Below are 24327 nucleotides of genomic sequence, written 5' to 3' on the forward strand. Positions count from 1 at the left end.
GAGCCGAGATAGCACCACTGCACTCCAGCCTAGGCAACAGAGTGAGACTCTGTCTCCAAAGCAAAAAAAAATAAAAAATAAAAGTGACAGATTGTTAGACATGCTTTAAAAAAAATACCCCCTTTTTATCAGTACTGTTAATGTAAGCTTTTATGCCTGGCTTTGCATTTGCCCTGCAATAAAATAAGATTTTATAAAGAGATCTAGGCTAAAACTTGAATTCTCATGCTTCTGTGGAGCAGAAAAGTGGCAGGGAATATTTCTTTACACAGTTCACTTTTAATCATTCAATCAAAAAACAGTTTCTTCCCATTTAAAATGCCTGTTCATACATTTGAGTTACTCCCTTTGGATTATCGGAAGCCAGATTACAAAATTTAAAACATGCTACCAAGTCCTCTATGAAGCAACAGGCACAGAAATAATTTAAAACTCTGGAAACAATTTTTAGAACCTTAATGTGAAAAATAGATTTTTTTCTTAATGCATACTCATCTCTGTCAAAGGCTATGCTAAAAGCTTTTCGAGAGTCATACTGCGTGTGCCCCTTCCTCAGATGATGGGTAGTTTTGTGGACACAGTAGAGCTAACCCAGCTTACTCGGGGGCATCAGGTCACTCTTCCTGGACACCTGCCATCAGTCACCATGCCTAACAAACCCTTCCCTGGAAGCAGTTAGAACATACCTTGGAGTCAGATCCATCCATCTTGGGAGTCCAGACTCATACTACCTTTGCGTCTTTGGAAGTCACCAAATGAAAATAATTGTGCCCGATGATTTGAGCAGATATGCATACTGTCACACTCATTCCTGTTGTATTAACCTTTTATTTACCTGTTAATGAAATCATCAAAATACACTGAGTAGGCACCTAGTATGTACATCTGTCCTTAGTGCTTTTGAGCGTTAATCTAAACTCATACATCAACAAACATTCTAGCCAGACGAGTAGGTGGCTAGTCAGCCCATTAAGAAACTTAATTACTAGTTTCTAGTAGCTTTAAAGTCTCATTTAACGTTTAACAAATCAAAGAGCATGTCAGAGGCTGGACGTCAATGGCAGATGACGCCAAAGTCATAGGGTTTTGCCTCTGTGTACAGTGCATAGGCTCCGAAGCATGACCTGCACATCTTGATAGTCAGGATTTTTGGAAAAAGAAAATCACACTCTTTTGTCTACTTTTAAAAAGTGAAAAGTAGAGCCTTCATTACCCTAGTAGAGCTTAACCTAATACAATACAATGAACCAAACACAAAGAAAGGCATCTTCTACAAACCCTATTAAAAAGTCATTGGCCAGCTCTTTAGAAAGTTTATTAATAATTTAAATATTTAAATAACGTGTAGGTTATCCATTAGCTCTCTTCTATTAGGCTCTACACGGCCTCTTTTGGGGCGAGGTTAGAAGTTCCAGTTTGACATGCTGTTCCTCTCAGCAAGGCCCCATTTCTTCAAGTGAGTACAGGATTGTTGATAGCTCAGTTTACAAAGTGGAAGTGATGACAACTCCCACTGATGTGGACAGTTCTATAAACAACGCGAGGTGACTTCAGCTTATGTGGCTCGTTGCCTGACCTCTTCTTTTAAGGTATCTCTTTCTAATTTTGATCATCCATTTTATACTCAGTTTGGCAAACTCTGCTGCTTTAAATAATGCCAAGAAGGCGCCACAGAGAAGAGCAATTGTGTTCCAAGGATTGGCAGTGATTATCTGTGAAGCAAACAGAAACAAACAGGATTACTGGTTTGCTTCAGTCTTGATTCTTTTTTTTTTTCTTGAGACGGAGTTTCACTCTTGTAGCCCAGGCTGGAGTGCAGTGGCATGATCTCGGCTCACTGCAAGCTCCGCTTCCCAGGTTCAAGCACTTCTCCTGCCTCGGCCTCCCGAGTAACTGGGGCTACAGGCACCTGCCACCACGGCCAACTAATTTTTTGTATTTTTAGTAGAGACGGGGTTTCACTATGTTGGCCTGGATGGTCTCGATCTCTTGACCTTGTGATCTGCCTGCCTCAGCCTCCCAAATAAAATACTTTCAAGCTCAATTTAGCAGGGTGACCTTAGTATGCACTTCAGTGTTCACATGTGAAAATGGTGATACCACCACTGTTTATATAAGACTGTTGTGAAGCTGAGTAAAGCATGCCTTGGGTACTGGGCTCCACTTGGCCCATAATAGGTACCTCATACTGAATACAGTAGGTTAAAAAATGTTTTATCACACACTTACCCAACGAGCTGCAAGCCCTTCTCCCCTGTCTTGATGCAATAAGCCTCTGCACATCCCTCTTCAAACAAAGCCTTGCCAGTCCATAGTGAATAGTGGTAGTGGGTGATAGCAGAGCAAGCACATCCATATCACAGAATCCCCACCTGGGGATGGAAGCTTACACATTTGGTGGGTCTCAGCTATGAAACTTTCCTGTAAACCACGATCACATCAGGACATACTGTGATGACCTGAATGCCAATTAATACTAGATTTGGGCCTGGCTCTGGTGGCCGGTGTGTCTTAAATGTTCCTTTAGCAAAGCTGTCCAATTATTCCTCCCCTTTCAAGATCATGAGTCAGAATTTGACATTAGAGGAGGTGGAGCCTGATGGCTAAAGAGAACCCCCCAGCGGTAGTCCTCTGCAGCAACACCAAACTGAGCTATCCATGTAAGAAAGTATCCACCCAAGAGCCAAAAAATCAGGTGAGATATCACAGTATCTGGTTTAGTACAATAACAGGAAAAGACACACTGAAGAGAGTAGAAAGGAGGGTCTCACATTGCCTATACACCCCTCCCCTGACCTTAGGTAGTGCAGCAGAGAGAATCTGTGAGCTTGGGAGAGGGAGGTGAGTCTGGGACTTTGCATTGGAACTTCACAGGGGAACACAGCACCAGGCAGAATTCTGAGGCCCTGATTCCAGGCTAGAGCCCGTGAAAAGAGTATCAGGCCCACCCCAGATCAGAGGGGCATCTGCCACCCCGGTGGGAGGAAACCAAGTCTGGGCCCACTTTACAATAAGCTAAAGTGGCCGTGGGCCCCAAATAATTTCAGTGGCAGCCAGGCTGTAGCAACCACAGCCCTGGTACTGCACTGGGCTGGGAGTCTGTGGGTTTGGGGTGTGATCGAGCATGATACCAGCTGCCTCAACTCCAGGCAGTGCAACATGGAGGAACACTGCTGCTTGGGCAAAGGAGAGGGAACAGTATGAGGGACTTTGCCTTGGAATCTAGTACCCTGCCACAGTAAAACACAGCCCCAGAAAGAATCCTGAATCCCCTAATTATAGGCCATTGCTCCCAAATGGTACTTCTAAACCCACCCTGGCCAAAAGGCAATCTGCCACCCTAGCAGGATGGATCCAAACCCCAGCCAGCTTCACCACTGGCTGACTAAAGTGGCCTTAGGCAAATCCCAGTATTGCATTGGTCTAGGAGGGACCCAAAGTGGTGCCAGCTGTGACAGCCATGGAAGTACCTGCCTTACCCCTCCCCAACTCCAGGCAGCTCAGAGCAGAGAGAGACTCCTTCCCCTTGAGAGAAAGACATCAAAGTAAGCAAGGGACTTGGCCTGGGAACCCCCAGGGCATTCTCTCTGATCCTTCCCAAGTACATCAGGGCTGGACATCTAGAAGTCTACAAAATAGTCACAGTGTAACTTGGCTTAGACTGCCCTCTAGTGCTGAAACAGCTGTAGTGACTACATGCTTAGGGAACTCATCATCAGTCACCTTTCGATTTGTAGAAAATCCCCTGAAGATAGATGGGTATAAACAAGGGCAGACTGTGAAGACTGAAATAAACACCTAAGTCTTCAACGGCCATAGACAGACATCCACAAGCACCAGAAAAATTCAGAGAAATACAACCTCATCAAACAGACTAAATAAATAAGATGCCAGTGACCAATCCGGGAGAGACAGAGGTGCGTGACCACTCAGGGAATTCAAAATAGCTGTTCTGAGGAAACTCCAGGAACTTCAATGAAACACAAAGACTCAATTCAGAAATTTACCAGAGAAATTCAAGAGATTAAAATAATTTTTAAAAATTCAAATAGAAATCCTAGAGCTGAAAAGTGCAATTAACAAACTGAAAAATGCATCAGAGTGCCTCAAACACAGAATTGATCAAGCAGAAGAATTAGTGAGCTTAAAGACAAGTTATTTGAAAATACACAAATTTTCAAAAAAAGAAAAGAATGAAGAACACTCACAAGGTCTAGAAAATACCCTCAAAAGGGCTAAATCAAGAGTCAATAGCCTTGGCTGGGTGCAGTGGCTCATGCCTGTAATCCCAGCACTTTGGGAGGCCGAGGTGGGTGGATCACAAGGTCAGGAGGTCAAGACCATCCTGACTAACACGGTGAAACCCCGTCTCTACTAAAAATACAAAAAATTAGCCGGGTGTGGTGGCGGGCGCCTGTAGTCCCAGCTACTCAGGAGGCTGAGGCAGGAGAATGGCATGAACCCAGGAGGTGGAGCTCGCAGTGAGCTGAGATCGCACCACTGCACTCCAGCCTGGGCAACACAGTGAGACGCCATCTCAAAAAAAAAAAAAAAAAAAAAAGAATCAACGGCCTTAAAAGGGGGGTAGAGAAAAAGACAGAGGTAGAAAGTTTATTCAAAGACATAATAGCAGAGAACTTTCCAAACCTAGAGAAAGATATGAATATCCAGGTACAAGAAGGTCAAAGAACACTAAGTAGATTCAACCCGATACAAGAAGGTCAAAGAACACTAAGTAGATTCAACCCAAGCAAGACTACTACACTAAAATATATAATAAACTCTCAAAGGTCAAAGCAAAGAGAGGATCCTAAAAGCAGTAAGAAAAAAGCAGCAGACAAGATAAAGGAGCTCTGATACATCTGGCAGCAGACTTCTTAGTGGAAACCTTACATGTCAGGAGGAAGTGGGACGACATATCAAAGTGCTGAAGGGGGAAGAAAGATAACTGCCAACCGAAAATATTGTACCCAGCAAAGCTACTGAACCCTTCAAACAGGAAGTAGAAATACTTTCCCAGTCAAAATCTGAGGAAATTCATCACCACTAGAATTCTCTTATGAGAAAATCTAAAGGCAGTTCTTTAATCTGAAATAAAAGGACACTAACATGCAACAAGAAATCATCTGAAGGTATAAAACTCACTGGTTAAAGTAAGTACACAGACAAATTCAGAATCCTGTAATACTGTAACTGTGGTGTGTAAACCATTCATATCTTTAGTATGAAGACTAAAAGATGGATCAAAAATAAGAACTACAACAATTTGTTAAGAGACAGGCAATACAGGCCATGCACAGTGGCTCATGCCTGTAATCCCAGCACTTTGGGAGGCTGAGGTGGGCAGATCACAAGGTCAGGAGATCGAGACCATCCTGGCTAACATGGTGAAACCCTGTCTCTACTAAAATACAAAAAATTAGCTGGGCATGGTGGCAGGCACCTGTAGTCCCAGCCACTCGGGAGGCTGAGGCAGGAGAATGGAGTAAACCCAGGAGGCGGAGCTTGCAGTGAACTGAGATGGGCCACTGCACTCCAGCCAGGGCAACAGGGTAAGCCTCTGTCTCAAAAAAAAAAAAAAAAAAAGAGGCAATACAAAAATATAAATAGATATAATGAGTCAAAATGTGTGGAGTTGAAGTGTAGTTGTAAACGTTTTTTGTTTCTTTGTGATCAAAGTGAAGTTGTCCTCAGTTTAAAATAACTTGTTTTAACTGCAAGATGTTTTTTATAAGCCCTATGGTAACCATAAAGCCAAAACCTATAATGGACATAATAAAAATAAAAATAAGGAATTTAAAGAGATAATCATTTATCCACAAAGACAGTGAGAAGAATGAAGTTACAAAACCAAAAAACAAAAAACAAAATAGCCGTAGTAAGTCCTTCTCTATCAGTAATAATACTGAATATAAATGGACCAAATTCTTAAGATATAATTGCTGAATTTATTAAAAAACAAGACCCAACTGTATGCTGCCATACAGCATATAGTTCACCTAGAAAGACACACAGACTGAAAGTGAAGAGATAGGCCAGGCACAATGGCTTATGCCTATAATCCCAGCACTTTGGGAGGCCAAGGTGGGCAGACTGTTTGAGGTCAGAAGTTTGAGACCAGCCTGGTCAACATGGCGAAACCCTGTCTCTACTAAAAATACAAAAATGAGCCAGGTGTGGGAGCGCATGCCTGTAATTCTAGCTACTCGGGAGCCTGAGGCAGCAGAATCACTTGAACCTGGGAGGTAGAGTTTGCAGTGAGTCAAGATCATGCCACTGTGCTCCAACCTGGGTGGGAGAGCAAGACTCCATCTCAGAAAAAGAAAGAAAAAGAAAGTGAAGGGATAGAAAAAGACATCCCACACAAATGTAAATAAAAAAACAGGTTTAACTATACCTATAGCAGATAAAATAGACTTCAAGTCAAAAACTGGAAAAAGAGACAAAGATCATTATGTAATGATGAGGGAGTCAATTCAACAAGAAGATACAACAACTGTAAATATGTATGCATCCGATATCATCAGAGAAACCAAATATATAAAGCAAATATTAATAGATCTAAAGAGAGAGACAGACTGCAATACAATAATAGTAGGGGACATCAATGGCCACTCACAACAGTGGGACAGATTATCTAGACAGAAAATCAACAAACACTGGATTTAAACTATACTCCAGACCAAATGGACCTAACTGACATTTACAAAACATTTCATCCAGCCAGAAGCGGTGGCTCACGCCTGTAATCCCAGCACTTTGGGAGACTAAGGCAGGAGGATCGTGAGGTCAGGAGATCGAGACCACCCTGGTTAACACGGTGAAACCCTGTCTCTACTAAAAAATACAAAAAAAATTAGCCAGACATGATAGCAGGCGCCTGTAGTCCCAGCTACTCGGGAGGCTGAGGCAGGAGAATGTCGTGAACCCAGGAGGCGGAGCTTCCAGTGAGCCAAGTTCGCGCCACTGCACTCCAGCCCGGGTAACAGAGCAAGATTGCGTCTCAAAACTCCAATTGCTACAGCATACACATTTTTCTCATCAGCACATGGAACATTCTCCAGGGGAGACCATATGTTGGGCCACAAAACAAGTCCCAACTAATTCAGAAAAATCAAAATCATATTAAGTATCTTGTCTGACCACAATAGAATAAAACTAGAAATCAATAATGAGGAATTCTGGAAACTGTACAAATACATAGAAATTAAACACGATGCTCCGTAGTGACCAAAGGTCAATGAAGAAATTAAGAAAGAAATTTTAAAATTTATTGAACAAATGAAAATGGAAACAATATACCAAAGCCTATGAGATACAGCAAAAGCAGTACTAAGAGGGAAGTTTATAATAAATGCCTACATCAAAAAAAGTAGAGATTTCAAATAAGCTAATGATCACTTCAAAGAACTAGAAAAGAACAAACCAAACCCAAATTTACCAGAATAATAATGATCAGAGCAGAAATACATGAAACTGAAACTGGAATGAAAAGTTAGCTGTTTGACGCCAGGGGCAGGGGCTCACACCTGTAATCCCAACACGGTAGGAGGCCGAGTCGGGCAGATCACAAAGTCAAGAGATCAAGACCATCCTGGCCAAAATGGTGAAACCCTGTCTCTATTAAAAATACAAAAATTGGCCGGGTATGGTGGCGGGTGCCTGTAATCCCAGCTACTCGGGAGGCTGAGGCAGGAGAATCGTTTAAACCCAGGAGGCAGAGGTTGCAGTGAGCCAAGATTGCGCCACTGCATTCCAGCCTGGTAATAGAACAAGACTCCGTTTCAGAAAAAAAAAAGTTAGTTGTTTGAAAAGTTAAGCAAAATCAATAAACCTTCAGCTAGACTAAGAAAAATAGAATGAAGACCCAAATAAATAAAATCAGACCAAAATAAAAGACATTACAATTGATGCCACAGTAATACAAAGGATCATTAGAGACTTAATGAAAAACTATATGCCAATAAAGGAACACCTAAAAGAAGTGGAAAAATTCCTGGATACAGAGTCTATACCAAGATTGAACCATGAAGAAACAGAAAACCTGAATAGACCAATATGAGTAACAAGATAGAGGCAGTGATAAAAGAAAAGCCCAGCACCTGATGGCTTCATTGCTAAATTCTATCTAACATTAAAAAAAAAATTAATAGCAATTCTACTCAAACTATTCCAAAAAATTGAAGAATATTTCCAAACTCATTCTGCAAGGGCAGCATTACCTTGATACAAAGACACAACAAAAAATGAAAACCACAGGCTAATACCCTGATGAACACAGATGCAAAAGTCCTCAACAAAATATCAGTCAACCAAATTCAATAATACATTAAAAAGATCATTCACCATGATCAAGTGCGATTCATCCCAGAGATGCAAGGATGATTCAACATATGCAAATCAATAAATGTAACACATCACATTAACAGAACCAAGAACAAAAATCATGTAATCATTTCAATAGATGGTAAAAAAGCATTTAATAAAATTCAACATACTGTCATGATAAAAATTCTCAATGTGCCAGATATGGTAGCTCACTCCTGTAATCCCAGCACTTTGGGAGGCCGAGGCGGGCAGATCACTTGAGGTCAGGAGTTTGAGACCAGCCTGGCTGACATGGTGAAACCCCACCTCCACTGAAAATACAAAAATTAGCTGGGCATGGTGATGTGTACCTGTAATCCCAGCTACTCAGGAGGCTGAAGCACAAGAATCATTTGAACCTGGGAGGCAGGGGTTGTAGTGAGCTGAGATCATGCCACTGCACTCCAGCCTGGGAGACAGAATGAAACTGTCCAAAAAAAAAAAAAAAAAAAAATCTCCACAAACTGAGTATAGAAGGAACATACCTAAAAACAATAAAGGCCATACATGACAAACCCAAAGCTAACATCATATGGGGAAAAATTGAAAGTCTTTCTTCTAAGATCTGGAACAAGACAAGGATGCCTACTTTTATTATTTTTGTTCAACATAATACTAGAAGTCCTAGCCAGAGCAATTAGACAAGAGAAAGAAATAAAGGGCATCCGAACTGAAAAGAAGTCAAACTGTCTTTGTGTGCGGATGACATGATCTTATACTTTGAAAAACCTAAACACTCCACCAAAAAACTGGTAGAACTGATAAATTCGGTAAAGTCACAGGATACAAAATCAACACACCCAAATCAGGAATATTTCTATGTGCTAACAGCAAACAATCTAAAAAACTTATAGCAATGCAAGAATAAAATAAAAACTAAAGACAGCAATCCCATTTACAATAGCTATAAAAATATAAAATACCTAGGAATAAATTTAACCAAAGAAGTAAAAAATCTCTATAATGAAAACTGTAAAATAGGGACAAAAAAATTGAACAGGACACAAAAAATGGAAAAATATCCTATGTTCATGGATTGGAAGAACTAGTATAATGTCCACACTACCCAAAGTAATCTACAGATTGAATGCAATTCCTATAAAATACCAATGACATTCTTTACAGAAGTAGAAAAAAAAATCCTAAATTTTGTATGGAACTACAAAAAACGCCAGATAGCCAAATCAATCCTGGGCAAAAAGAACAAAGCTGAAGGCATCACACTACCTGACTTCAAAATATACTACAAAGTTATAGTAAACAAGGCAGCATGGTATTGGCATAAAAACAGACACATAAGATCAATGGAACAGAACACAGAATCTAGAAATAAATCCATGTATATGCAGCCAACTCATTTTTGACAAAGGCACCAAGAAAATACAATTGGGAAAGGACAGTCTCTTCAATAAATGGTGCTGGGAAAATTGGATATCCATATGCAGAAGAATGAAACCAGACCCCATCTCTTACTATATAAAAAAAATCCACTCAAAATGGATTAAAGACTCAAATCTAAGACTTGAAATTACGAAACCAGAAGAAAATACTGGAATAATACTTTAGGACATTGGTCTGGACAAAGATCTTTTTGGTAAGACCTCAAAAGCACAGGCAACAAAGGCGAAAACAGAAAAATGGGATTATATTAAGCTAAAAAGCTTCTATACAACAAAGGAAACAATCAACAAAGTTAAGAGACAACCTACAGAATGAGAGAAATTATCTGCAAACTATGCATCCAACAAGGGATTAGTAACCAGAATATATAAGGAACTCAAACAACTCAACAGCAAAAAAAAGCCAAATAATCCAATTTTTAAATGGGCAAGAGATCTGAATAGCCATTTATCCCAAAAGATGACATTCAAACGGCCAAAAGGCATATGAAAATATGCACAACAACACTAATCAATCAGGGAAATGCAAACCAAATCCAAAATAAGGTTATATCACCTCCCTTCAGTTAAAATGACCACTATCAAAAAGACAGTAAGTAACATGATGGTGAAGATGTGGAAAAAGGGGAATGCTTGTATACTGTTGGTAGGAATGTAATAATTTACATTATGATTAATGTAATAATTTACATTATAAAAGTCACTATGAAAAAACAGTATGGAGGTTCCTCAAAAAGCTAAAACTAGAACTACCATATGATCCAGCAATCTCATTGCTGGGTGCATATCCAAAAGAAAGGAAATCAAAAAAGAAAAGAAAAAAAAAAAAGAAAGAAAATCAGTGTATCAAAGAGATATCCGCACTCCCATGTTTACTGTAGCACTATTCACAACAGCCAAGATCTGGAATCAACTCAAGTGTCCATCAACACTTAGGATGAATGGATAAGGAAAATGTGGTATATATACACAATTCAGTCATTAAATAATGACATCCTGTCATTTGCAGCAACACGAACGAAACTGGAGAACATTATGTTACGTGAAATAAGCCAGGCACAGAAAAACAAATATCACACGTTCTCACTCATGTGGGAGCTAAAAAAAAAGTGAGTCCCATGGAGGTAGTGAGTAAAATGGTGGTTACCAGAGGCTGGGAAGGGTTGGGGGAAGCAGACATGAAGAGAAATTGGTTAATAGGTACAAAAATACAGTAAGATAGATGACAGATAGTACAGTAGAACAATTATAGTTAACAAGAATGTATTATATATTTCAAAATAGCTAGAATAATGTTGCCAATGCAAGGAAATTAAAAATGTTTGAGAAGATGGGTAACCCAACTACCCTGATCTTTGATCATTAGACTTTGTATGCATGTATCAAAATATTACATGTACCACATAAACATGTACATTTATCAATTTTTTAAAAATATGGCATTAATTAATACTTTGTTAATTATTTATTTGTACCATTCTGTTCTTACTACACGTAGTATTTATCCTACAGAGAACCATTAAGAAAGAGAATAACTTGCAACTGCGGTAACCTGTATAGTAGTGACTTAATGTTTTCTACTCAATTTATTCAATGAACATTACTACTAAGCAGCTACTCTGCGCAAAGCACTCCACTATATCCCAGATAAACTATGATGAGCAAAATTAAAGTCCCCTCCTTTACAGAGAAAGTCTAGTGATGAAGACAAGACTAAACACAAAGAATACGTAACACTGATGCCATACATATAAATTATAAGCGATTTGTGCTATGAAAAAAGATGAGGACAGGTAGGTAGACTTATCAGTCTACAAGAATGAGCCAAAATGCTTCAGGGCAGGGGGTTTTGCTATCATAATCTTAAATAATACTCACATCTTGGACTTTCTGGATGAAAGGATCTTTCCATTCAAAGACCACAAAAAACAACTGAGCACTTTTTTCAGCAGCTGGTCTCTGGTCAATGTAGTTAACCACACTTGTCTAGATATGGAGGAGAGAAAGCAGTGTTACCACCTCTGTGTGCCCTTCCCTCGCCTGTGCCCAGGGAAAGGAGAGAGAGTAGGCAGGGGATCACAGACTGTGGTTCTCCTCACACTATCTTTTGGAGACAGAGTGGCAAAAATCTCATATATACAAGATCCTGACACTGGTAGCAGATCTAAGGCTTTACCTTGGTTTCCACAGTTCTCTGGAGAAATGGGATCTGTGATGTACAACAGGTGTTTTGGATTGTCACTGAAATTTGTCACTATCTGTACTCACAATTAAACCATATTCAGGCCAGGCATGTTGGCTCATGTCTGTAATTCCAACACTTTGGGAGGCTGAGCCGGGTAGATCACCTGAGGTCAGAAGTTTGAGACCAGCCTGGCCAACACGGTTAAGCCCCATTTCTACTGAAAATACAAAAATAAGCCGGGCGTAGTGGTGGGCGCCTGTAATCCCAGCTACTCAGGAGGCTGAGACAGGAGAATCGCTTGAACCTGGGAGGCAGAGGTTGTAGTAAGCCAAAATCGGGCCACTGCACTCCAGCCTGGGGGACAGAGCAAGACTCTGTCTCCAAAAAAAAAAAAAATAAATAAACCATATTCAAACTACCATGTAAGACTCACAATTAAAAGCAATAAAAATCCCAAATTTCAAAATACTTGGTTTTCAGACCAAGTATTTGTTTGAACTTTCAACCCTTGTTTCAACCCTTCAAGTTTATAAGGACAAAGCACAGCCACATAGATCCACACAGCTGAGCATTCCCTGTAAATACTCAGTAGGTGTGCTTGGTGAGATCCGGTAGTCAATTACTAAAGAGGCTGTGTGGTGTAACGGACAGCAAGCAGGTAGCAAAGGCAGAAACCAGCTCCACCCAGAGGCTCGGATCCATCATCGAAGCTGAGCCTCAGCTTTGCCACCCGCAAAGGTGAACAAAATGCCTACGTCACTACAGTACAGGAGCATGCCTATGTGAGGGCATTCTAAACTCTCAAATGTGATTTTAAAACACATTAGTTAGTTGTGTTCAAAGGAGCTCATAACACCAACAAAAGACTTCCAATTTAGACAGTAATAAAAGACACTAAAATTTCTTAAATGTAAAGGTTCACTGGGGTTTTCACCCTTTGGTTTCAGATCACAGTGGGAGCTACCAGAAGAGCCAGGGTAGATGGGGTTGAATTTAATTGTCAGGTAAGTGAACACAGCCTCCTTCCTCAGAGCTGTTGTGGGGCCAGATAAAAAAGGACTTGAATTTCTTGGAGCAAATTTGGAAGTAAAAATCTGGGAGATGACAGTTATCTTACGAAACAGGAATACTGTAAGGTCCAATCACCAGGAGGGATTGTCACTTCCAAAGGCAGGAAAAATAGCCTTGCTTCCTTGAAGAAAACTGGCTTTGAGCCTCTTCCAAGTATCCAGCCTGGACTAGTCTGAGGAGCTAGGGCTCATGAAAGGACCCTGTTTAACACTAACCCAAGACAGTCCCCTCCTGCCTGACTTCTGGCCAGTGACAGCCTAGTTGGCTGGAGTGTGTCCTTCTGCTCCAAATGAGCATCATGAGCCACTGGGATACAGGAGGAAAAGACTAGCTTTTTTTAGTATTTATTTTTATCTCATCCTTTTAACATTTCTGTTTTTGAATGTTTAAAATGTATATAACACTAGGACAATAATAGTATGTTATATCACCTGCAAAGTTGTATGTATATGGAGTATATGCTCAAAAAGTTTTTACTAATGGGAAATCTGATCAAAAAGCTTTCAGCCCACTGGCCTAGCAGCCAGGAGATACACCTGGCATCTCTTGCTGTGACACCCATGAGAGCTGAAGAGGACCTTAGGAAAAGCATCAACATGCACACTTGGGACCACTGTGTCTAGTCTCTCTTCCCTGCAAATAATCAATCTGCTATGCCACTGCCAGCCCCTCACAGTGCTGCTAGATACAGGACATCAGACACGGCTGGATGAGTTACTGACCTCTCTGCAAGCCGCAGTGATCTCTGCCCCACACATGCATTCTGTGAGGACTGGCCGGTATGTGCGCTGCCTGCAGAAGCACACACAGACTCTCTGGTACAGCATATGAAGCCCTCCATGGGGGTCCCTTCTCATCCTGACCAAGGCCAACTCACCCTTAAGGCCCTGCTCAAAGGACCCTTCTCTGCCAAGCTTCCCTCCACCTCAGACTTGAATGTGGAAAAGTCACCAGCAGTTTCGAGCAAACCCAGAGCCACCTACCTCCTGCCGGAACTCCACTGCTTCCCGCCCATCCTCCTCCTTGGTCTTCACCAGTGACATCTTGACCCAGGTGCGGAAGCCCCCAGAGAACTTCCAGCTGGAATAGGCACTCTCACAGGCCTGCATGAAGCCTACCCTGTTTGGGCTTGGAGGAAGGAGGGAGAAGGAAGATCCAGGTCAATCCAGGTCTGGCAGCAGGAGTCGAAGCCCCCACTGCAAGCTGGTTTCCTTGCTGGCACAACCAGGATGCTGCCCACTCCCTGCCTCCTCTCCAAACTGTGGTTGCCTCAGCAGGGCTGTCAGTCACCAGCAAAAGCAAGGCCCATCCCAGTTTTCTCTCCCTTTGGTTTCCAAATGGAGGGGGAGTTGACACTGGCCTCAAGGCAAGAACATGATCCCTGAAGCTCCCAATAGGAGAAATCCTCCTCCCTCCTCCCATCATTCCTATCTACTGCTACCAAAGCTGTCGGCAATGAAGTTGGCAGAAGCTCTTCAGAACACGGTGCTCACGGCTCCTCAGAGAACTCTGGACTTGAGTAGAGCCTGAGGAAGCCCTCACTGGCCTGTCAGCTCCCTCTGGAAAGCCCAAAGAGGGGAAGAGGGTTCCCTGGGGAGCTCTCAGGCAGGTGGGACACCTACAGCATCAGCCCCAAGACAGTGCAGATGCAGCAAAATCAAAGCGAACATAAAAACAAGTAAAAACTGCAGCAGCGTCCTGAGGAAGCTCACAAAAGGAGTGTGGAGTGGGGGCGGGATCCCGGGAAAAGTCTTCCAGGAGGAAGGCAAGATGGCCAGCTTGAAGCAAGGAAGGGAGGAATTCTAGGTGGCAGAAAGGGGGGAAAATGCTAAGGCAGAGGCTCTGGGGTGGAAGAACAAAGCAGCAGCGGTGTGGAACGGAGGCAGCTCGCTGCATGTCCACTGGGGAGCAGCCTCCCTGCCCCGGTAGCTGCCTCCCTGCTTGCTCTGAATGGAGCCTCCGTGCTCAGCAGGACCTGGGGGTGAACTGAGTCTCTCTCAGCTCAGGCACATGAAGAAAATTCTCCTGCCCTCTAGGCTCCACGGTGTGACCCCAAAGCAGTGTGTGTGGAGCAGACAGGAACTTTCTGATGGTCAGGGGACATTCATCACTGTAAATCAAAGACTAAGAGAGGTGGCGGAGCTTCCATCATCATACTAGATATGCAGTAGACCCTTAAACAACACAGGTTTGAGCTGGGCGGGTCCACTCACACATGGATTTTCTTCCGCCTCCGCCACTCCTGAGACAGCAAGACCAACCCCCGTCCTCCTCAGCCTACTCAACATGAAGGCGACGAGGATTAAGGCCTTTACAATGATCACTTCCACTTAATGAATAGTAAGTATATTTTCTCTTCCTAATTTTTTTTTTTTTTGAGACGGAGTCTCGCTCTGTTGCCCAGGCTGGAGTGCAGTGGCGCAATCTAGGCTCACTGCAACCTCCGCCTCCTGGGTTCAATCGATTCTCCTGCCTCAGCCTCCTGAGTAGCTGGGACTACAGGTGCATGCTACCACACCCAGCTAATGTTTTGTATTTTTAGTAGAGATGGGGTTTCACCATGTTAGCCAGGATGGTCTCGATCTCCTGACCCCGTGATCTACCCACCTCGGCCTCCCAAAGTGCTAGGATTACAGGTGTGAGCCACCACACCCGGCCATGATTTTCTAAATAACATTTTCTTTTCTCTAGTTTACTTTATAAGAATACAGTCTATGGCCGGGCGCGGTGGCTCATGCCTGTAATCCCAGCACTTTGGGAGGCCGAGACAGGCAGATGACGAGGTCAGGAGATCGAGACCATCCTGGCTAACATGGTGAAAGCCTGTCTCTATTAAAAATACAAAAAAATTAGCCGGGTGTGGTGGCGGGCACCTGTAGTCCCAGCTACTTGGGAGGCTGAGGCAGGAGAATGGCATAAACCCAGGAGGCAGAGCTTGCAGCGAGCCGAGATCACGCCACTGCACTCTAGCCTGGGGAACAGAGCAAGACTCCGTCTCAAAAAAAAAAAAAAAAAAAAAAAAAAAGAATACAGTCTATGATACATATAACCACAAAATATGTGTCGTTTATGTTATTGGTAAGGCTTCTGTTAATAGTAGGCTGTTAGTAGTTAAGTTTTGGGGGAGTCAAAAGTTATCCAAAAATTTTTGGCTGCATAGGCAGGAGTGGTTAAGTTCGGTCACCCCAAACCCCAAGTTGTTCAAGGGCCAACTGTATTTCAGGCAAACACACACTGAGCCCTAGGGGCAAGACATGGTTCCTGTGCACACTGGAGGGGTGGGGAGTGGAACCAAGGAACCACACAAGAACTTGCCCTCAAGGGGACTTACAAATCAAAGGCAACTTCCCCTACTCCTCAGCAGCCCCAGGCAATGGCGAGACCAAATGATCTCTCCAGAACCAGTCAGCACTAGGTGCATGAACAGCCAGCGTGCTCCTCCACACCAGATTCGCTTAACTTTGTGATAAGATGTTGAGTGGACCGGCCAAGCTCATGAGGTCCCTTCCTGGGCCAATGGGTCATCTGGGAATGTCCCTTCCCTTCCCTACCCTCAGCCCTCCATCTTTAGCCCAGGGATGTACACGGCTGGAACGAGATAAAAGTAGACAGTAAGCCCACTGTGAACTCTAAAAGGCCACCTTTGCAGGAACTCCTGGAAAGAAGAGAAGAGGAGGTAATCAATGGCGCTGAAGTCCTCACTACTCTTGTTCAGGCGGAACTGGAGGAAGACCAGCTCCCGCTTTTTCACTTCCCGGGGCCCCTGGACAATCAGGGCAGATTTCTGCAGAGAGACAAAGGACAGAATCTCAGTCCTGGGAGAGCACACAGAGGCCTCTGGGTCTGAGGGCAGAAGCACTGACTGGAAAGCCCATAGCTCCTCGCCCAGTGGTCTCCAAAGGGACCACTAGCCAGACCCTCCTGTTCAGGCGAGAACAGGCCCGGGCTGGGACTCATGCTCATTCCTGGGGAGCTTTCCCCGCACGATGCCCGACCAGAGCTGAATGCAGCTCATCCTCTGTCCACTTTTCTCATTGGTTGTTTGAGTTATGGAAGCCCTTAATTTGGCAAGGATGTTCACTTTCATCTGTTATGTGTGCCAATCTTTTCTTCCAGTCTGTCATTTTTCTTTTAACTTTGTTTCCAATGTCATTTGTCCTATGGAAACTTTAAATTTAATATAGTGAAACCTATGAACCTTTTTTTCTAAAGTTAATCTATAAATTCAGTTTCCATCACAGTTAAAAGTCCCAATGAATTTTTTTTTGTGGAACTAAGCAAGCTAGTTTTAAAGCATACTTAGGGGAACACGTGTTCAAAAATAACCAAGACAAGTTTGGGGATGGGGAAGAGTAGTAGGGAGGGCACCGGCCCAGATCTGGGAACAGTGGAAAACCACAGGAATCAAAGCAGCATAGTACTGGACAGAGACAGACAAATGTGTGGGCTCTGCTGGGGCCGGGAGCAGACACAGATATTGGTTCTATATTGAATTTAGTATAGGATAAAGCAGGGAGGGGAAGAGGCTTTAAAACCTGTCTCTATGCATTGTTTGGGAAGTAGGAGTTAGAGCCCTATTTCACACTATATGCAGAGCTTAAAGCCAGATATATAAAGTATGTAAATGTAAAAAAGGTTAAAAAATGCTATAAAGAAATAGAGGAGAATATTGATATAATTTTGGCTTTCCTCAGCAAGCAAAACCCAAAACCGTAAAGAAAAGGTTTCTTTATGGTTTATAGGTTTATAAGTTTTCCTATAGTGCCCTCCCTACCAGTCTTCCCCATCCCCAAACTTGTCTTGGTTATTTTTGAACACGTGTTCCCCTAAGTATGCTTTAAAACTAGCTTGCTTAGTTCCACAAAAAAAATTCATTGGGACTTTTAACTGTGATGGAAACTGAATTTATAGATTAACTTTAGAAAAAAATGTCTTTTACATCAACTTTTATAAATGCTCTAGATATTTGAAAAAGAGTGAGTACACTATCAGTTACAAAGTTTTGTGTCCCCACATGTATACACACACATACACACTCTAAATTTATTAACTGCACTATTCAATTCTTATCCTTTCTAGTTTTTGTCTATTTGATCTGTGAATTTCTGAGAGGGGTGTTTAAATCGTGCTCTAAAGTGATGGTATTTTTTACTTCTAACAGATTTTGCTTAAAATATATAAATGTCATGCTGTTTAGTACATAAAGTTTTGGAACTGTTCAGTCATCTTAGTGGAGAGTATGGAGTTGAACCTGTTATCAATATTAAACATCCTTCTTTCACCCCTTCACACATGGAATTCCACACTGACTATTAATATTGCCACTTCTGGGCTTCGTTGCATTTTCCCAAGACAGCTTTGTCCATCTTATTTATTTTTCAACCTTTCTGTGCCATTTCGTTTTAGAGAACACTGTCCCTGGTTTCTATTATCCATTTCTTCCTTTAGTACTAGAACGGCTTTCCCAACCCAGGTTTCAGCAGAATCCACTCCGCCTGCTGGAGCCTCATCTCTGCCCTTAAATGTAGCCATGTGATGAAGCTCCTAACGTGTGGAAGAAAAGGGGGCTCATTCAACTCCATGCCATTTCCTGAAAAGGGAACTGCTTGCCCTGCACTTCTCACCTTCCCAGGCGTGGGCATGTGCGCACGCACACACACACACACTGCCCACATGGACCAGAACAATGCCCAGGGGATAGCACAGTGACAAGACAAAAGTCATGGCTGGACCATCCTATGAGGCAGCACTGGCCACTATGCCACACAGCCTGCATGCCAGGACTGTTCTCAAAGAGAGAAGACTTCTCCCTCATCTCAGCCACCGTATTTGCGGGTTTTGTTTTTATTCGGTAGCTTAGCTTATACTCTGACTAATATATAATTTGTTAACTGACACTGGAATGTTTCATGGTTGCAAAAAAATCTAAAAATGAGGCATCAGCCAAACATTTAGGCGGTGGGAAAATGGCGGGCAGTAAGGAAATAGAAAAGGATCCCGCAGGCTGGAAAAGTGGCAAACCTTATTGTGCCGGACAGAGCATTTGGTAAAAAATAACTACCATTAAATTGAGAGCATGAAAGAAAGCACCAGAAAATTACAAAATTCCAAAGATTTTACAAATATAACAGGATGAGACCCTCGACCCGGGTCACTTCCACATGGACTTGATTAGATGCGAACAGCCAGAAGCCTACACGTTTCTGAAATCTCACTGCAAACAAAGGCAACGGGAGGAGGAGGCAGGTAAGAAGCCACCCTCCCAGTTTGTGATTGTTTAGCCCTAAAGCCACTCACACAATCAGGAAGTGAGTGGCACAAGCTGTGCAGCCACCAGGGAGGGCGTATTTTCTAATATCCACTTCAGATATGGCCACAGAGCATTACCACCAAGGCAGAAGTTCCAGGGACAAGGCCAGAGCACATAGGAGTCTCTTTCTGAGGGCAGCGACAGGTTCAAACCAAGGAGCTTACTTCACACCAAGAAGGCATCTCACCAGTCCCACCCCGCAGGGTTCCAGCACTGCTGCAGAGCAGAGCTGCAGGCCCTTCCCCTTCGTCCTTTTCCAAACGGGAGCTCTGCTGCTCTCATCCTGTTCTTCCTGCACTGCTATACGCTGGTTTGGGTAGGAAACTTGGTGGATAGGGAGGAGATAACTTCTCTGTTAGTTTATAGCTTGTGGACTTCAAGGAATTGATGGAGGAGACGAACCATCACTCAGAGCCGGGGGCTAGTAGTTGTATTCAACTTCATTTCCATAAAAACAGCTCTCTCTTTGTGCCCTTATTTCAAGGGTTTTTACACTATTTAGTCGAATCATGTAACTATTGTAACAAGTGCAACTGGCCTACACGGGTTTGGAACTGACCCTCACTGACTCCTCGTAAGCGTACCCTTCAACTGGGGGAGGAGAAGAGGGCATCCAGAGAACAGGCACTTGGTGGGACGGAAACAGCCATGAGTGTTCATTAGCATGTTTTACAGAGGGATGAAGGGAGCTGGGAATCCAGACAGAGAGCTTCTATTATACATATAACTCCATATTGGAATTGTTTAAAAGTTGTTTTCCTTTTTGTTTTTTTTTTTTGTTTTTGTTTTTTTTGAGGCGTTGTCTTGCTCTGTCACCCGGGCTGGAGTGCGGTGGCCAGATCTCAGCTCACTGCAAGCTCCGCCTCCCGGGTTCACGCCATTCTCCTGCCTCAGCCTCCGGAGTAGCTGGGACTACAGGTGCCCGCCACCTCGCCCGGCTAGTTTTTTGTATTTTTAGTAGAGACAGGGTTTCACCGTGTTAGCCAGGATGGTCTCGATCTCCTGACCTCGTGATCCGCCCGTCTCGGCCTCCCAAAGTGCTGGGATTACAGGCTTGAGCCACCGCGCCCGGCTTCCTTTTTGTTTTAATTAGCTTCCATTTCCCTATTCTAGAGTCCATTCTATTTGTTCATCTTGGTCTTTTTCTGTCATTAGTTTCATGCAAATGTCTGGTGACCATTAATTCTCCATTCTTATTTATGAATGAAGGATTAGGTTGACTAGTATAGGTCTGGGTTTTGGTTTCTTCCAAAGTAATAAATTTCTGTTTCTCTAATAGGCCTCTCCCTTGCATGGGAAAGCTAAGTATGCTCTGTGGAAGCACACTGAGTATTCCAGTGTGTTTTACTCTGGGAAGAGTCCTTTCCTTTAGTTCTCTCTCCTTTTCCATTGTAGAAGTCTGCTGTTTCCTATGCCTAAGCAAAGAATCTTCCCTTAGCTTCTGTAGAGAATGGTTCCAGGGTCTTTTACCCAGAAGCAACCATCCCCAGCGGCTCTGCATACCTAGGGAGAGCATAGGGTGTGTCTGGCCCAGCCAACAGGCAGTCCAGTAATGACTACCCTGCTTTCTAACAGTGCTGATTCCAAGCTGGGGGTTTGGAAGGAAAGCTTGTACCTCTACAGCAGGTCTCTTCTGCATCTGTTTTGGGTTAGGGTTTTTCTCTCATTTGTTTGCTCCACCAATCAGGCCCAAGCTGTTTTTTATACTTTATACCAGTTCCTCAAAATGTCTGGTCCACTGGTGATATCCTTTCTTTATGTGCAAAGCTATTACTGATGTTCTAGTCTGTTTTATCTCGTTCCTTACAGAATCATTTCAGCAGAATTTTAGGAGGGGGCCTAGCGTACACATACTAACAAAAAAATATTAGTGCGATTCTTTCATCTTAAAACCCACTAACAGTACCCTGTTACCCAAGGGAGCAAGTGTGGCACTACAGCACGATACATGTTCTTTTCTCATCTGGCCATTACTCTGTCCACAGCTTCATCACCCGTCAGTCTTCCAGGGCTCCTGACCCTATGAAACATCTCCCCGCCAACTGCAATTGTGCCCAGAGGCACAAGTACAACATGTCGTCTCTTCCCTTTAGGTCATGGTGCAATTTCCTCTGCCTAGAAAACCTTTCCTTCCCAATTTCATCTGGAAAACTTTATTGTAGCCCCTTTCAATCCTTTCTGAAGCAAGGAGATGAGATGTAAATCAATACAAAACGCCACCCTGCCTTTGAAACCCTGTGCAGTGCCACTCCTCCAGGGCACTCCGAACCCCGTCCCTTAGTCATCCTTCCCAGCCGTGCTGTTGTACACGACAACACGGCCAGCCCAGGGCCCAGGAGTTGTCCCCATACCGGCACTCCTTTATGCTGGCATATTTATTTCAAACTACGGATTCCCAGGCCTCACCTAAGGAATTATAATTCAGTTGGCTTCACATGGAACCTGGCAATTTGTATTTTCAAAAAGTATCCTGGCAATTCTGTCAAGCGGTCAGGTATGGGACCTACTTCACTATATCCCACCAGCCCCACCCTTTAGCCCTGTCATTCTTCCATCAGGGACAGGGTCTCACCGCACTGTCAGGAATCCCTGAGCATTACTCAGCAAAGGCTGGAGGCCTCACTGTCCTCCCTGAATGCAAACGAGGCAACCACAGCCAAGTGTCCACGTGGCACAGCCGCATGTCTGCTTGGGGACCAAGGCCCCACACTGAGTGAGTGGAAGAAGGGGTGCGGGGCTAACGGAGCAGCTGCCCAGACCCAGCTCAGGCAGACAGGAATTACCAGAGTCTGATTGGAGAAGGGGTCCGTGTAGTTGATCCTCTGGGTGGTGCAATTCATGTCACCCGGCTGGCCAGGGCTTGTCAGAGGAGGAATGACTTCATAATGGTGCTTACAGCTGAGCAACTGGGCCTGACCGGGGTACAGGGCAATACCTGGGGGCACAAACAGGAAAAGCAAGTGTCAGAAATCACAGTCCTGACCACATCCCTGAAATCATCTCACATCTATCAGCAATCTATGTTCTGGACTTCCTGGATGACTGCAAGGAAGGGAGAAGAAAAGGGTTTCAGAGGGTGAGGAGCCACATCCCCTGGCCTCAGAAAGCCCCGCTGTAGCAGAGGGCACAAGCCCCTCCTCAGTAAGCCCCTGGCCAACCTGGGATCCAGCCACCCTGATGCCCACATCAAAACCCGGTCCCCCTCAGAGCCCCGCTCCACACCCTCCGAGGGAGTGTCGCTTGACTCAGCCCCGCTGTGCCATCCCTCTGGGCCAACACCCACCTGCAGAATCGCTGGGAGGCTCTAAGCTGTGGAATTCCTCGGAACTCATTTTGTCTCTTAGACTGGGAGCCCCAAGTGTGCGAGTCACATCCCAAGAGTCCCTCCCTCTTTCCAGCCCAGGCACCTCTACAGACTGTAGCTGTCCAGCCTCAAAGGCAGCAATGCTAAGACGGCAGCACATGGTAGCAGAGACAGACTTCAGAGAGACTAAGAGACCAGACAGAGAAAGTAAAACCTACAGATAAAGAAGACTCAAGCAGACACACAGAGAAGAGGGACAAACACAAGACAGGAAGAGATGGGCAGAGGAGCCATGACCAGCACAACTGACTCTGCTGGAGGCTGGCAGGAAGCCCCAGAGAGAGGGCACCTGGACTCTGGCTCTGCCATGTGAGCAGGCCCTCCCGCAGGTCACTCAGGGGCATCTGTGGACAGAGCAGGGGGCACACACTGGGTAGACAAGGCCAAAGTCACACAGCTCATGCCTCCTCATTTACTCTACAGCCCCCAGAGCATCCAGTGCCAGCCTGTAGCCCAGAGTAGACAGCCTGCTCTGTAGCAGAGCGGACTGCCACTCAGGGACCAGACACCCCAGCGGGACAGGTCTACCCAGTGTGGCCTGGGAGTCCCTCTCCAGGCAGGGTTCCTGTCTACCTCGGATGGTCTCACCTCCCCTATCACCCTCCCCACCCCACAGTCCAGCCTTGACTCCTGCTTCTCCTCATCCCTGCCCTCTGACCCCAGCCAAGTTAGTCTCATCCTCTCCAGAGAAGCCCTCTGCTTCCCTAGACACCCCTTCACTCTACTGATCCCCATCCCAAAGACACTCTCTTCCCATCTATGTGCTTTTCAAGGACCAGCTCAAATCCTACCTCTCTGCCAAGCTTTTCCTTGACCCCTCCAGTAGCCTGCAATAGCTACTCTAGGTTCTGTTCATTTCTCTCCTCAGCACGTACCACACTCCCAACAGCAGCTCTTTGGTTGGCTCTTTACCTAGACTATGCTTGGTTGGCCTCCTCTGCCCTGCCCGTAGTGCCACAAATACAATGGCAGCTCAGAGAGTATCTGCCAGCCGACACCCTAGATCTGGGGCCCTGATGCCTGGCCCAGGGGCAGGCTCTACCTGGGGCATCATAGCGATCCACTTCCTTGTAAGACACAGACATGACAGGGTGCTTGAGTTTCTCACGAAAGTCTGTGATGGTCTGGTAGACCAGGAAGACAGCCACAGCCATGAGCAGCAGGTAGATGAAGATGAGCAGGACCGAGAAGACGTTCTTCAGGCAGGCCTTGCTGAAGCGGATGCTGCTGGAGGCAGACTCGCTGTCCAGGCCTGACAACAACAAAACACCACGTGACCCAGGACACAGGGACAAGGTACAGCCAGAGATGGTCAGCAACCTCCAGGTCTTTGCCTACCTCACCAAGGAGGTGAGGTCACCTGCACGCCCAACCTTTCCACCTCACCCCACAAATCATAACAAAGGGCACCTGTAAACATTTACTACACAGCTTCTCTGCCAGGCAGAGGACACCAAGCTGAAGGAGACTTATTCATTGTCTTTACGGAGTTTACTCTCAAAAGAAAAAAGATAAAAGATAAAAAATAAATAAAAATTTTAAAAGAACAAGCAAAAATTAAACAGAACAGAAAAAAGGAGTTTACTCTCTAGAGGGATAGGCAGTTACAATCCAACAACCTACCTCTCTG

The 24327-nt window shown here is 44.2% G+C and overlaps 1 protein-coding gene across 5 annotated transcripts in view; it reads right to left on the minus strand.

Moving 5' to 3' along the window:
• Window positions 1-808: 808 nt before the first annotated feature.
• The window catches only part of PACC1 (proton activated chloride channel 1), a 44798-nt gene continuing 21279 nt past the window's right edge, over window positions 809-24327 (minus strand). For 3 of the 5 annotated variants that reach the window (XM_023203798.3, XM_023203802.2, XM_023203801.2), the window contains exons 3-8: window positions 23740-23949; window positions 22117-22268; window positions 16665-16807; window positions 14007-14151; window positions 11646-11753; window positions 809-1712 (exon numbers count right to left, since the gene is read on the minus strand). In XM_023203798.3, coding sequence (XP_023059566.1) covers window positions 1551-1712; window positions 11646-11753; window positions 14007-14151; window positions 16665-16807; window positions 22117-22268; window positions 23740-23949 — 920 coding nt within the window. In that variant the 3' untranslated portion in view covers window positions 809-1550. The remainder of the gene's footprint in view (window positions 1713-11645; window positions 11754-14006; window positions 14152-16664; window positions 16808-22116; window positions 22269-23739; window positions 23950-24327) is intronic. The other 2 variants (XM_023203799.3, XM_023203800.3) reach the window with 2 other exon arrangements.

This window comes from Piliocolobus tephrosceles, chromosome 1 (assembly GCF_002776525.5).
Source record: "Piliocolobus tephrosceles isolate RC106 chromosome 1, ASM277652v3, whole genome shotgun sequence".
Taxonomy (NCBI): Eukaryota; Metazoa; Chordata; class Mammalia; order Primates; family Cercopithecidae; genus Piliocolobus; species Piliocolobus tephrosceles.